This window comes from Tursiops truncatus, chromosome X (assembly GCF_011762595.2).
Source record: "Tursiops truncatus isolate mTurTru1 chromosome X, mTurTru1.mat.Y, whole genome shotgun sequence".
Lineage (NCBI taxonomy): Eukaryota > Metazoa > Chordata > Mammalia > Artiodactyla > Delphinidae > Tursiops > Tursiops truncatus.
Genome location: NC_047055.1, coordinates 27,922,622 through 27,937,689, shown reverse-complemented (window position 1 = coordinate 27,937,689; position 15,068 = coordinate 27,922,622). Strand labels below are relative to the sequence as shown.

The window sequence follows — 15,068 nt, the reverse complement described above, 5'->3', positions numbered from 1 at the left end:
GTTGAGGGAGTGAAGGGGGGTGAAGTCAGGAGTCAGGCAGGGGAGAAGCAAAAAGGATGGCCCCAAATAATGGTCTGGTTATGGTTGTTGTTCTTTTTAATATTTACTTATTTTGGCTGCTCCTGGTCTTAGTTGCGGCATGCAGGATCCTTTGTCACGGCATGCGGGATCTTTACTTGCGGCAAGTGGGCTTCTTAGTTGCAGCATGCATGTGGGATCTAGTTCCCTGACCAGGGATCGAACCCGGGCCCCCTGTATTGGGAGCATGGAGTCTTACCCACTAGACCACCAGGGAAGTCCCATGGTCTGGTTATGTTTTAAATCAGTAATTCTGATTTTCCAATAAATCTGGGCTCCATCTCTACTTGTGTGTGCATATAGGAGTGTGTGTATTTCTGTACCAATAGTTCTGGGGCTTAAGTTATGAGAGCCCCTTTTTTGACCAGTAGCATTCTGAGCTCCAGTGAAACGAACAGTTACTAGGTAGCACAGGAAATGGTCAAAGCCGTCTCTCCTGGACAACACTGAGTCTCTTCTGAGACAATTGCGGACTTTTGGAGAGAAGGCCGCTTTGACTTCTCCTCACTTTACTCTAAACCAGAGACATCAAGTAGGAGAAAATGGCAAGATATCATCACCTTTTAAAGATTCACCTCAAATTCTTATATCTTTGGGCAGCAAGCACTTTGGTCATCAAACATTTGTTCAAGACCCTTTTCACCAAGCCCCTCTGGTCAGGGAAAGAAGACGTCTTTTTTCCTTTCAGGTTCCCACAACTCTGGAAACGATGCTCTGAGCTGATCTCTTTGAAGGCTGCCAGCTCACAGCTTCGGGCTCCTGGCCTCCCTCCTCAGGAATGCCCTTCATCAGCCAGCACCCTTGGGCCTCCCTGCAGCCCCCAAGGCATTCTACTCAAGGTGGAGGCAAGCCAAGAGTCACCAAGCACATTTGGACCCAGGCCGAGGATTTTGTGTAGGCCTACCTGCTTGATGTTCCAGGATTTTCCACACCATGCCTCATTTTAATAAAGTGATCCAAACAATGGTTCCTCCTTGGTGCTCCCATCTTATAACTCCCGCTTGTTCTCTCCCGTCATGAATCAAATCTCCTGCCCCTGCTCTTTGCCTTATCTTTCGTTTTCCCCACTGGCCCTTGATTGGGTTCCCAGGCCTGGCATTTGATGACGCTCAGGTCTTCCCTCGCTCTCCTCCTTTCCTCTCCGAGAAGCTCCCAACAGGTGGAAACAACTTGCTTTTAATTTTTTTAATGAAAGCAACTAAACAAAGGAGGTAATATCTGTTAAAACACTTGTAAAACCAGAAAGGGTTCCACTCCCAGCTCTGCTATTTAGCCCTGGGCAGGTAACTTGACCTCTGTTGGCCTGTTTCCTCATCTGTTAATGGGGGGGTAATATTTACTTCAGGAGGTACCAGTGGTGGTGAGAAGCGGAGAAAGAGGAGAGTAAAGGGGCCATTACTGGCACCTCTCAGGACAGCCTGTCAACAAACCCCTATTCCCCTAGAGATCAAGGTCACAGTGAAATTAACAGTGCAGACTGTACACCTGAAACTAATACGCTATTGTAAGTCAACTATACTTCAACAATTAAAAAGAGTTCAGAAATAAACCTAAACATCAATGGTCACCTGAGTTTTGACAAGAGTCCTTGCAGGAGCCCCACAGAGCCTACCAAGTGGCCGCCAGCCACTCCATTTGTACATCAGGGCACTTGGCTGTCCATGTCCGAGAGCTCGAGGGATAATTCAGAGAAGCCTTAACACTCACCCTGATGTCCCATCTCAACTCGCCAGCCCCAACCAGAAGCTTCGTTTCCAGCCAGAGCGGCTCAGATTCTACACAAGGCCTCTGCTTTCACCTGCCCCCTGGGGAAAGTCTCCAAGAACAAAGGGCATTCTTTTCTCCAAAGAAGCTCCAACCCAGAAACAGCTTTTCTGAAGCTTTCTCACCCCAATGCTCCATCAGGCCCGAACTTACAGGACAGCCTTCTCCCTCCAAGGGGCCCCCCTACCTTGAGGCTTCCCCCGAGCTTGGGCTTTCCCGAGTGGGAGGAGGGCCCCGGGAATGAGAAATGCGCGTATGAGAGAGGGAGGGGAAAAAAGAGAAGGATAGTCGGGCTGGGCAGGAGCAGGGTCACCAGCGGGAACACTCAATACTTCCAGTTAGCCCGGTTCTACTGGGGACTTGGTGCCCAAAACTGCAGTTTTTTCTCTTCCCTGGTCCTACCGCACCTTTCACTTTCCATTACTCATCCTTTTGACAGTCCAGGGCCAAACTACAAACTGTCTTTCAGCTTCCTGTTCCTCAGTGACCCCCCAAATGGGACAGAAACAGCCAAAGGCCTAGGGGTTATCTGCCTCATTTCTGGGGTCAAAGGAACACCCTGTTTAGGCACAAAATGATTCCCTAGACATGGGTGGGACATTTCTTTAAAGCAGCCATACGCAACCATGGCCACAGTTGGAGTCACCTGGGGGGCTTTTAAAAAAGTATTGATGCCTGGGCTTCAATTTAGACCAATCAAGTTGGCATCTCTGGAGGAGCAGTCCGGGCAGTCTGAATTTTTAGAGCACCTCAGGTGATTCCATTCTAATCTGAAGCCAGGTTGAGAACCATAGCTCTAAAGCTATTATCTCCATTATTAGAGATCAAGGTTTATTAAATAAGCAAATAAATACTTTGAAATGCTTTAAAAGCAAAAGAAGGAAGGACCCCACTATTATGGAGCACCTACTGGGCACTGAGTCCTGGGGTGCCTTTTCAGACATACACACAAACATGGAATAGAGTTGAAAGGGAGCACAGGGGACGCAGGGAGACTGAGAGTGAGGTTAAGGTTGAGGACAAGACCTGACCAGCAGTTTAGCCTAGGGCTGGGCCTTCACATGCAGAAAGAGTCCGGAGGCTCTTTCTGGAGAAACTCCAGGAGGAAATTCCTGGGGAGGGGGAGACGAGCAGTACTCTTACCTGTAGCTAAAAACGTCTTTGCTTCCAGCTCTCCCAAAGTCTGTTAATGGAAATACCACCCAAAGAGGTTTCTACTAAAAGTGTGTGTGTGTGTGTGTGGAGGGAGTGGGGGGCGGTAATTAAAGGCTATGTTTACATAACTAGCATGAGCCCCACCCGCCCCCAGAATGTGCCTCAAAAACACAGGCAGGGCTTCCCTGGTGGTGCAGTGGTTGAGAGTCCGCCTGCCCATGCAGGCAACACGGGTTCGTGCCCCGGTCCGGGAGGATCCCACATGCCGCGGAGTGGCTGGGCCCGTGAGCCATGGCTGCTGAGCCTGCGCGTCCGGAGCCTGTGCTCCACAACGGGAGAGGCCACAGCAGTGAGACGGCCGTGAACCGCAAAAAAAAAAAAAAAACAAAACACAAAAAAAACACAGGCGGGCTTCCCTGGTGGCGCAGTGGTTGAGAGTCCGCCTGCCGATGCAGGGGACACGGGTTCGTGCCCCGGTCCGGGAAGCCGCGGAGCGGCTGGGCCCGTGAGCCATGGCCGCTGAGCCTGCGCGTCTGGAGCCTGTGCTCCGCAACGGGAGAGGCCACAACAGAGAGAGGCCCGCGTACCGCAAAAAAAAAAAAAAAAAAAAAAACACAGGCAACTCATGTTAACAAGAAATGTCTGCAGGCTGATGGCATCACCTGGCTCCTTCGACTTGAGCTGTTTGAAACCAGCTACATTTTTTTTTTTGGCCCCACTGCATGGCATGTAGGACCTTAGCTCCCCGACCTGGGATCGAACCCAGGCGCCCTGCAGTGGAAACACGGAGTCCTAACCACTGGACCGCCAGGGAAGTCCCAAAGGCAGCTACATTCTTGAACCAACGGTTTCTGTTCCTCCCTTCAAAGCGTGGGTCCCCATTGCCCCCAACCGTCTTGCCTCGCCCCAGCCCTGACAGGAGGAGGGGTCTCTGTGGGATGGGAAGTCACTTCCTTCCTTACCATGTCCTTAAAGCCCCCCAGGACAGCGGCAGTGATGATGCCCAGGAAGAGGCCGACGATGTTGAGGATGGTGGCGGACCAGAGCAGGTGGTAGAGGTGGATGATATCCTGGCAGCTGCTGACGTCAATGTACTCATAGTAGCCACCGGTGATCTCCACCCGGCTGGACGGGGAGAAGCACATCCAGTCAGTCTCCAGGGAGCAGGCTGTCCCTCTAGGGCTTTGGCTACCATGCGGCTCAGTGAAAAGACAGATGGGCAGGTGGGGAGCTATCGTAAGGGACATCGTAGCCAACAATGCACTCGGGGAGCAAGATACGATAATCAATCAAAGTGTGACTACCGTTTATCCCCGAAACCCTCCTACCTGCCAGAGAAACACTTGTTACCATCAGCTAAGGCTAATCCTAGGTGGCAATTATCGACACCTGCTATGTGCCCGGCAAGGGGCTAAGCATTTTACAGACATGAATTCATTACATCTGTGCTAATATGGCGGCTTCTAGTCAACAGGTGACTATTAAAATTAAGTAAAAAATTCAGTTCTTCAGTCTCACCAGGCACATGTTAAGTGCTCAGCAGCCACAATTTTAAGGGCCACACTAGTGGCTGGTTACTGTACTGGACAGAGCAGATTACAGCATTTCCATCATCACTGAAACTTCTATTAGGCTGCGCTGCAAATCCTTACAATATTGTGTGAGGTAAGTACTACCACCGTTCCCGTTTCACAGATGAAGAAACTGAAGCACAGAGAGGTTAGGAATTTCCTCAAGTCGTAAGCGGTAGAGCTGGGATCTGAATTCAGGCTTCAAAGATTTCAGTGTTTCCTCTCCCAAAACAAAACACCAACAAACAAAAAACAACATCCCAATAAAGTACTAAAGCTGAGTTCCTGCACAAAATCTGAATATCACCTCCTCAGAGAGGCCTTCCCTGACCACTCTGTCCAAAGACATCCCCACCCCCACCCAGCCTGGTCACTCTCTAGCCCACTACTTGCCATGAACTGAATTGTGTTCCCTTCCAAAATTCATATATTGAAGCCCTAACTCCCAAGGTGACTGTATTTGGAGAAGAGCTCTTAGGAGGTAATTAAGGTTAGATGAGATCATAAGGGTGGGGCCCTAATCTGATAGGATTGGTGGCTTTACAAAAAGAGGAAGAGAGAACTCTCCACACGCATGCACACACTGAGGAAAGACCACGTGAGGACACAACAAGAAGGTGGCCATCAGCAAGCCAGGAAGAGAGCCCTCACCAGAACCTGACAATGCTGGTGCCTGATCTCGGACTTCCAGCCTCCAGAATTATGAGAAAATAAAGATTTGTTGTTTAAGCCAACCAGTCCATGGTATTTTGTTATGGCAGCCCAAGCTAATTTCCCTTCCCTAAATCCTCTGCAGCACTTACTCCTTACTAATGTGTGTGCTTCATTACTGTCTGTCTCCCTAACTTGAATGTGAGCTCCATGAGGGTAGGGACTTGGTTTGTTTTGTTCATTGCTGTGTTGGACACATGGTTGGTGCTACATAAATACTGGTTAAATTAATTAAATGGAAGCTCCTGTCTTCCTGGATGTTGCAAACTAGTTTACAACTTGGCCACTGGAATCAATAATGAATCTTAAACACTGTGATTCTTACAATTAAACTTAGAACCAAACCCCCTGGCATCAGGATAGTTATGTGTGACTCCCCTGCTATAAGAATATAGAAAATGAAAAAGAAAAAAAAATTAAACGTTAACCTCCAAAATGAATCAGGGAGAGATTATTCACAGAAGACTTTTAAACTTTACAGATGAATTATCTTAGAATTCTTTAAAACCAGTGCTTCTTTAAGGAATTGAAATCAGTGTGGTTACAGGACAGCCTGCGTCAAAATCTGTGTTTGTGTGTCTATGTGCCTGCCTATGTCACTGTGTTATTTGTGTGTGCCTGTGGGAGTCTCTGTGTGTCTGTGTGTGTGTGTGTGTGTGCATGCATCTTTGAGAAAGAGATGGTTAAACATGCAGATTCTGAGGCCCAGCCACAGTCCTACTAAATCTGGCAGAATCTCTTGGGGTGAGGCTCTGGAATCTGTGTTAATGAGCTCATTGATATTTGAGACCCGCTGTTTTAAATAGTAAGCTTCCATAGTGAAATTTTAATGGTGTTTCAATTCATCAGAATTTGAGCTAGATTTCAGGTTTTTCGGGAGCATAGCTGGACACCACCTGGAAGCATACACTGAGTGTCTCCTATTAGCTGGCATGGTACTCGAGCCTGGGGATGCGGCAGGGAGGATACACAGATTACTTACCGCTCAAAAAGGCACCGCTGTACAAGGACTCTCCCCTGAAAAAGGCAGGCCTGTGTATAAGGGCGAGTGTGGGGTTGTAGGGGTGCAGGGGAGGCTTGAGAATCAGCTTCTGACTTCTCCCCAGGTATCTTTGCTTATGTCCTAAAACACCGAGGGTGGGCTGGTAGCACATACAGATGTGTGGTACAGCAGAGCAGACTCTGGAATCAGACTGCATTTGAACCCTGGCTCTGTCACTTATTTGCTGTCTGATCTTGAGCAACTTTCTTAACTTCTCTGAGCCCAGGGGATTTCATGAGCGAATGCACGGAAGCAGTACTCTAGCACATTGTAAGGGCCCCCCCCCCAAAACATGTAGCTGTGTTTTTTCCCTTTTAAGAGCCAGCCTCTGGCAAAATGATTCAAACCTTTGAATCGTGTTCTTAAAGGCAGTGACGCTTTAAAAGCACAGACCACAACATGGGGCTAGATTAGTAGTTCATTTAAAAGTATTCACTAATTGTAGAGAATATATGTTTGGTTTCAGTTTGAGTGGGTTCAACAGCTACTAAAATGATTTTTTAACTGAGCCGTGAAGCAAAAGAACATTAATACTAGATCTGGTTCAGGGTTTAGCTAATTAATGTGGTTTGTTTCTGTTTGAGATTCACGATTCCATTTGGTTCAGTCTCTGGGCAGAGCTTTGCCTGATATTCCATCGTTTGGATTCTCACTGCTCCCACCCTCAAGCCTCCGTGACTGCAGCGCCCTCCTGCCGGACCCCATCACTGCCTGGTTCAGCTTCCTAACACATTTGTAAAACTAAGTCATTCATTTAATCAAAAGCCTTCCCTGGCTCCCCATTACCTTCAGGAAAAAGTATCCCAATTCCTCAGTCTGCCATAATCCAACTCCAAAATGGAATCCACATTCCAGCCAGGTTGGAATCCTCAGAAGCACCAAACTGGCCATGCTGGGTACTTATTCCAGACCTTTGCTCAGATTTCTCCCCCTGCGTGGGAGGTACTGCCCTCTGTTCTCTGCCTGTCCTGATCTCTCCCGCTGCGCAAAGCTTCAACACACACTTCTCATTCTTCAAGGACTCCAGCACCTATTCATTAGCTTTGTACCTGGACTCCCACAGCCTCAGTCTGTTCTTCTCAGTTTGGCACGTTGCATATGTCAATAATTCAGCTATTCATTTCATCTGATATTTACCGAGAGCCTACCCAGTGCTGAGTACCGTGCTGGGTGCTAAAACCACAACCAAGGCCAAGGTGGACACGACGGCTCCGTCTAAATTCTAACCTCTGGAGGGCGAGGTCATCTCTTACACTTCTTTTGTGTCTCCCTCACTGCCTCCTAGCTGGGTGGTAGAAATGTTATGGGTCATCAACAGATACTTGGTGAATGAGTAACTGAGTTCAAAGACGGATCATTGCATTGATCATAAGATTGATTACCCAGTGCGGGCTTTTACCCCCTTGCTCCCAACTTGCCGGGTGTGACTGGAGAAACAGATAACCTCTCTGTGTTTCAGTCCCCAATCAACAGAGTAGGAGGCAACAGATCTTAGAGAAAGCCAAAGGGCATCCTTCTGCTCTTCCACAAGGGCCTGGAACTATTCACCAACTGTTGGTGGACAGGCAGCGGCTATGGGCAGCCTCTGTGCACCTTTCTCTCACTGCGTGTATTCTGTGTATCAGTCTAAACCCCCCTCCCCATAATCCCCCTGGTAAATTGAGTTCCTTAAGGGCAAAATGTTATTTTAAGGATATCTATCCTTCTAGAACAGTCCCTGGCACACAGTAGGAGCTCAGTAAAAGTTTGGCAAAGGGAGGAATGGATGAAAGTGAGCTATCATCTTTCATTTTATTCATCGTCAGCTGCGGCAGTTCACAAACCACGCCCATTTCCTTTCGCGTCCTTTAGGTTACACACCGAAAACCAGTGATATTGACTTGACCTCTCCAAAGCTGAGTGAAGACTGAAAGGCAGCTGCTGCAGAGCTGCGTCCTAGAGAAACCACCTTCCTGCACAGGGTGAAATGGAATCGTCTATGTTTGGTATTAAAACCTCGCTGCCCCTGACGTCAAAGAAGGTCTGTGGCTTCGAGGGGACAGCAGAAACTCTGTTTCCGTAGCGCTGGACAAATGACTGCCTGATGTTTTTGTTCCCACTTGTTTTTTTCTTGGCCTCCTTTCCAGGAAATGGACTAGAGGAGCTGGTAATTGATTAAAAATAGGCTTCGTGTGAGGAAAAAAAAATACGCATTCGGCAAAATTAAAGTCTCCGAGCCTCAGAATGCTTGCAGCTAGCTATATTTAGGCCTGGAGATTAGGTCTCCTTCGAGCTGGCTGGAAAAAGTCTCGGGTCAAAGAAAATCTTTTCCTTCTATTGTAGGATCATCACCTCTTAAGTCTCGCGCCTTGCTTTCTGACCGCATGGGACTGTGTCCTGATGAAAAGCTCAGTAAGTGCTTTTCTAGTGGCTTTGCCCTTGGAATCTCAACGCTACAGACCTGGGCAAGGCCTCGATCGCCGCCTGAGGCTGGTCCCCAGGCATCAGGTAGGTGAACAGCGTTTCCAGCTCAAAGGTCGTTAGGGGCAGTGTCCCCATGAACCCTCTTAGTTGTCTGGTCCAATAGTTTATTTTCCTGGGGAAAAGGGTGTTCCTTTTTGATCCTTTTTAACACATGTCACTCCCTTGTCATCAGGTCTTTCATTCAAGCCTGGTCCTGTGCCGGGGCCTGAGGATAAAGATAAGATGAAGTTGTGTTCGCTGCCTTTAGGGAGCCCAGAGTTTAGCAGAGCTCCTCATAAAATTCCTTTAGGGCCTTGAAGACGATCCTGGCACGACTTGCTATAAGAAAGTCAGTTATTATGAAGTTCAGATTGACAGGAAGATAAATTGGGCTTGAGTCTCCACTTAAAAAAAATTCACCTAAGGGCTCAGCTAAATGGAATTTAAGGTAGGATTTAGTTTATGCAGACCTTTTTCAGAAACACACCTAATTGTGGAGAGAAAGGTGTGCCCATAAGGAATCACTTCTCAGCCCTCTCAGCGGGCCTCCTCTCTCCTCCTGGGATCTCAGAACGGAAAGGGAAAGGAGAGGAGAGCAGAGCTGGCCAGAGGAAGGGGTGTCAAAAGGAGGGAGGGGGTAAAAACAGAGGGGAGGACTGAGCAGGGGGAGGGGGATGGACAAGGGGAGGCAAGAGGAAAGATAGCGAACTAACCCCAATTCCCCTAGGACCTATTTTACATTCCTTTGATCATTTTTGGAAGGATGGGCTCAGGAAGTACAATTATAGCCAGCTCTCCATCACTGCTAAGGAGGGAAGTCCTTTACAAGTGTTAGTTATTATTACAACATGAATAATTGAATCTCCCAGATAATCCCCAAACCTCATTTGAGTCTTTAAGTTTCTCTTCCTCCACCGCCAAACCTTTTAATGAAATGAGACCGAAATGAGACCGGTGCTAGCAAAGAAAGTAAAAGGGCTGGCGAGAGTCCCCCTTCTCCTCCCATCGCTCCACTGCCTCTGGTCTGTCAGGTCTTTAATCCTCAAACCGGAGACACTGGCCCCCCAAAACCATGAGTAGGGAGTGTGAGTGAGGAGGGGTGCCTCCTGCTGACCTCTTTGGACCTAGCTCCATCCGGGCCCCTTCTGCCAACTCCTCCCTCCCTTCCACCCTCCCCCTCCTCAGCACCCCTGCACTGATAGCTGAAAGAAAATACGTGCATGGCAGGCACTGGCTGACACACCCCACGTACAGGGCCGTTTACTTATGTTCTGCATCACCTGCTCACGCATTCCTGTCTATTCCACCTTCTAAATTGCTCTTAAAAGTACTCCTTGCTTTCCACCATCCCCAAACCAACTTAATCTAGACTCCGTTCCCTTTGGCCTGGACTCTTGCAGTGGCCCCCTAGTAGCCTCCAGTCTCTAACCACTCAAATCCATCTTGCACGCTATACCCTTCAATGGCTCCCAGTTGCTCACAGGGTCAAGTCCAGAGGCATTCCTATGGCCAGTGAGCCCTCCATGATCTGATCTGTGACCAGCGCTCTGCCCTCACCTCCCCCACACTTCTGGGAAGACCCTCCTCACCTCCACCCCACTTGGGTTTGTTTCCTAACTCCCTCCTTATCCTTTAAATCTCAGCTCCCACATACCCTCCTCCTTGACACGCCCCCCTTTGCCCCCAGTGACTCTGACTTCCAGTCATTTGCATAGAGAGGGTCTCCAGTACAGCCCCCAGATCCGCACTGCACTTCTCACACTAGACTGCAATCAGTGGCTCCCAGGTCGGTCATCCCTGCTAGTCTGTGAGTTTCTCCGCAGGACTCTCTGTATTCCTGGCACCTAAATATGTCTTGAAAGAGAATAAATGATGTTTTAACAATTGAAGGGCAGAGCGCCAGAGTGGTTGTAACAGAACTAGCACCAAAATCTAAGTTCTGTGAGGGCAAGGAATTTTGTTTTGTTTGCTGCTGAATCTCTAGCGTCTGGAACACAGTCAGGCTATTTGTTGAATGTTGTTGAACTTGGACTTAGACAGAACTGAGTGTGAACCCGACCTCTACCATTTTCGAACTCTGTGTCACCTTGAACTAGCTGTCTGTTTCCTCTGAGCCTCAGTCTTATCATCTGTAAAATGGGGATAATAATTCTACATACATCATAGGTAAGAATTAAATGAGATCAGATACTTGACAGCACCTAGCATAATGCCTGGCACAGAGAAGGCAGGTAATGCATGTCAGCTGAAATCCTTTGAAGACCAATGTCTTCTACTTCTCTGATCCCTACCGTGCGCCCTTCCCCCACCCTAGCCCTGCTCGTGCCCACTGTGGTCAAACCATCAGGGGCTCGGCACTCACTTGCCGCAGTTGTAGAGGTCACAGCAGAAGCAGGTGTTGCCCCGGATGCGAGGTGTGCAGAATCCACGGCTGAGGTGAGGGCAGTTCACCTGGGGACACACCACAGTGAGTAGGTGAGCTGGCACTGGATGGGAGGCGGGACCCTCTGGGATTGGCACTGTGAGTTAGTGACTGATGGAGACGGTAAGGATGGCTGTGAAATGAATACACCAATGCACGGGCAGGATGGGGCTGGGCAGGTGGCTGGCTGAACTCGTGTGTGAGGCAAGTCACTGTGGAGCTGGGCTCACGTGCAGCCTCGTCCACAGCCCTCAGGGCCCCATCCCTGAAGGGTGGAGATGGAGAGGAGGAAGGACGGATGGAAGGACGGACAGAAGAACAAATGGATGGTAGGAAATGAGGATACAAGGGGCGGGAAATCAGGGTATGGGGGAAAGGGGACCAGATGGGAAGGAAGACAGAGGGGCCATCACATGCACTTTGAAGTACAGTAGTACCTCTCGAGCTGCCTGGGTAAGGTTCCTCATAACCCTCGCAGAAGGAGAATTTTTGGTTGAGGAACTTATGACCTTATATAGGAAAAATAGGGTTAGGGGGACCAGGGTTACAAGTGAACCTATGGAAGTCATTATTAACATTTTTACAGTCACCAAGTTAACACAAGAATGAGAACACGATGAAATCCAGAGAATAGCAATGATATTTTACACATCTCGTGTTTGCAAAAAAAATGTAAAAATTAACTTCCATTTATCATCTCTTATTTGTGAGAAATCTTCCAGGCTCTCCCCCGCCCCATATGGATGCAATGAAGTGCTTGTAAATTTGTTTCACTGTGTTATAGAGAATGTTGGTGGTAAACGCGCACTTTTTTCTATATTGGGTCCTTCATCCAAAAGCTCATGCCTTTCTGATAAGCTGTTGGCACATACATCTTTCTACTCCTTTCTAACCCGAGAATAGTTAGAAAAATGGTAAACTGGTGATTGGGGAAGGAAAATGGGGCAAGTGGATGGCACTGTTCACACTGTATGTCAAGGAAAACAGCTTCCTCTGAAGTTATGCAATGCAGTCACCATTTTATATCCACTTGCCACCTTTTTCTAACAGTCACAAGTTTACCATTTTTCTAACTATTCTCAGGGGCGGGGGGGGGCATTGACTTTCAATTTGAAGTTAATAGAGAACCAAATGGTCGAGGTTGCTAGAAGCACATGGTAGAGTTTTATATTAAAGGGCTCTCTGGATTGGAGAGAGGTGAATGTGAGCTGAAATGAAAGCTCTCCAAAAATGACCTGGAGCCGAGCTTCACCTCACCGCCCACTGCCTCTGCTTCTGTGTGAGGCAACAAGGAACCCAAGGAGAGCCATGCGGGGCAGGAGAGACACACCCTCACGTGTCCACTCAAGCAGCAACAGACTGGCCTCCGGGCGTGTCGTGACAGGCCTCCCCAGAGCCTCAAAGTGGACAAGGCTTCTCAGTGACCCTCATTGGCTTCCTGACCCCTCCCATATGTGGGACTCAGACTCTGCCTCCCCGGTCCAGGCCTGCTGCCTTGGTGGGGCTCCCACTTTTCTTCCAGCTGGACATCAAGTCCAGGCAGCTGAACCATCATCCACGGACATGGGGGAGGGACCTACCCTGTGGCCTCTGTACTCTTCGTCTGTCCCTCTCGGGATCAAAGCCACACACTGAGAGGCTGCCTGCTGGGGTCAGAGGGGCAGCCTGTGGCCACAGAACAAAGTAAATCTGATTAGGCCTCATGAGGCTCTAACCTATGACCATGGCCCCATTAGCACTGTGCTCTGACCCACCGAACAAATCAACTAAACATACCTTGTAGCAAGCTGTAGGCCTGGGAAAAAGAGTAAAAGAAAGGGGGTTCCAGGCAGAACAGGAGACTTTCCCCAAAGGTAAGACGTGCAGCCTCCTTCTGGCTCTTACCTCCTCAGCTTCCTTCTGGGATGTCTTGGGCACATAGTGGCACCGGTTAGCATAGAGTGGTTTCAGATCCTAGAAACGGAAACACCAAACCAAATGGGTTTTGGCTTTGGAAAATAGAGCAGCAAGTGCTCTGATTGGTAATAAAAGATTTGAATACACACACACATACACACACACACACACACACACACACACACACACACACACACCCCAGAGCAGGTAGTGGGTTGGGTTGATTTCTGAAAGCTGCCCATCTAGGGAGCCTGAGAATGTGAGGATCAGATAAAAATGTTCTAATAACTGCTTTCTATTGGGCCACTTGGTTAATGAGAAATTAGGAAATTGACTGAGAAGTGGGTTTCTTGAAATTTCCACTCTGGTTTTCTTTTATTTCTAGTCTTTGTCTCTTTGCAAAGAGTCCCCAGGGAACAAAAGTCAAAACTCCAAGTTATTGCAACATCACACTCCCAATCGGAGGGAGGCCAGCTCCAACAATGAGGATTCATTATCACCTGGGGACAGGACCAGGGCTGGCTGACACGTACCGTCTGCTGTCATTGCCACAGCTTTTTCAGAAGGAAGAGCTCAGGAAGCAAGCCCCACGGGGATGGGTAGCCATGGAGCCTGCTGTAGATTTTAACTCAACTGAATGATGAGCCATTTTCACTCAATTACACAGATTAAAGACAGTGAACTCCAAAAATACCACTGAAGCCCAGAAAACTAACATGGGGCTCAAGGACAGTTGACTAACCCTGCTGGCTTGGGCAGCTTCCTGGTGAGGGAGCTCTCAGACACAGGGGCTGGGGTGGAACAGATAGATGCAATCCAGTGCTACCTGGAAACTGTCAGTCAGGGGATGCTGCCCACTTTCCGGGGGACAGTAAACATCCCCTGACTGGTAGGGGGCTTCGACCAAAAGCAGGTTAGCACAGGACAAGCAGTTTATGCAAACTGACCTTTGGAACTCGGCCAAAAGCACCTTGGCAGAGGGAGTTTATCTATTGCCCCTCCTTCCCCCTAAACCCACTTCTCTCACCGTTTTCAATAATCCTGGTGGCTGCTTTTCCCCACACATGTGATTGAGCATCTCCTGCACCAGACACCCAAGTGCCTCCTTGCCTCCCTGCCTGCTGCCCCGTCAAGGACCTAGGACCTTCCATCAGCTGCTTCCACATGAATGTCCTGACCGCTCCGTGTTCTGAAAGTACACTGCCCTGTGGGCTCAGCCTGGAGTCAGGCTGGAAAGGAATGAGGGTTCTCATGGTCACTGCCAGCAGGGTTTATTTTCCGACTTTGGGCAATGGCAGAAGTCATCATCATCCTGCCGAAGGGGAGGCTTGATGTGCTGGTCGGAGCCCTCCTGACCTCCTGGTTCTCCAAAGAGCATTCAGCCACCAACTGCCTAAATGAAGACAGACGTGTGTGTGTGATGGTCGCCCATATGCTGCCGCTGGGTGCTCTTGTGCACTGAGGCCCCAGGGGAGGAACAAGCCCATGTGACTGGCCAGTAAGAAAAGACCACTTAGCCGCGCAGCCTTTTCCATCCGAAGGGCTAGCGACTCCGGAGTGGAGGGCTGGCCACGAGACTGCTTCTTGCTGAGTGTCAGTGTGCTCTGGGCGAGGCCCTCTCAGGGCGCGTTCACACCCATTATTTCATACCGTCCTCATGTTAACCCTGAGAGGCAACCAGGTTACTATCACATCCACGTGGAAGAGGAGAGACTGGGCATGAGGAGGGAAAGGGATTTTCCCAGCTAGTTAATTGCTATATTCGGGGAGGGGAAAGGAAGGAACCTGGAGACGAGAGAGAAGGAATGAGACACATTTAGAGGGGGGTCAGGAAGTAGGTCTTAAGGGGAAGTGCACATGTCCCCAAGCCAAAGGACAGGGCACCAGGAGGTTAAAGGGCTCCAACAACAGGAAAGGCTGGCTCTAACCCACCCGAGCGGTGCTGGGGTCCAAACGTGCCTTTCATTTAAACTGGCCAACAGACATC

General features: G+C 49.0%; 1 protein-coding gene across 1 annotated transcript in view; it reads right to left on the bottom strand.

The window, feature by feature from the left end:
* TMEM255A (transmembrane protein 255A) overlaps positions 1–15,068 on the bottom strand; it is a 47,406-nt gene that overhangs the window by 11,484 nt on the left and 20,854 nt on the right. The window contains exons 5-7 of the mRNA XM_019949411.3: positions 13,070–13,138; positions 11,126–11,214; positions 3,960–4,122 (exon numbers count right to left, since the gene is read on the bottom strand). Of these exons, the coding sequence (XP_019804970.1) occupies positions 3,960–4,122; positions 11,126–11,214; positions 13,070–13,138 (321 nt within the window). The remainder of the gene's footprint in view (positions 1–3,959; positions 4,123–11,125; positions 11,215–13,069; positions 13,139–15,068) is intronic.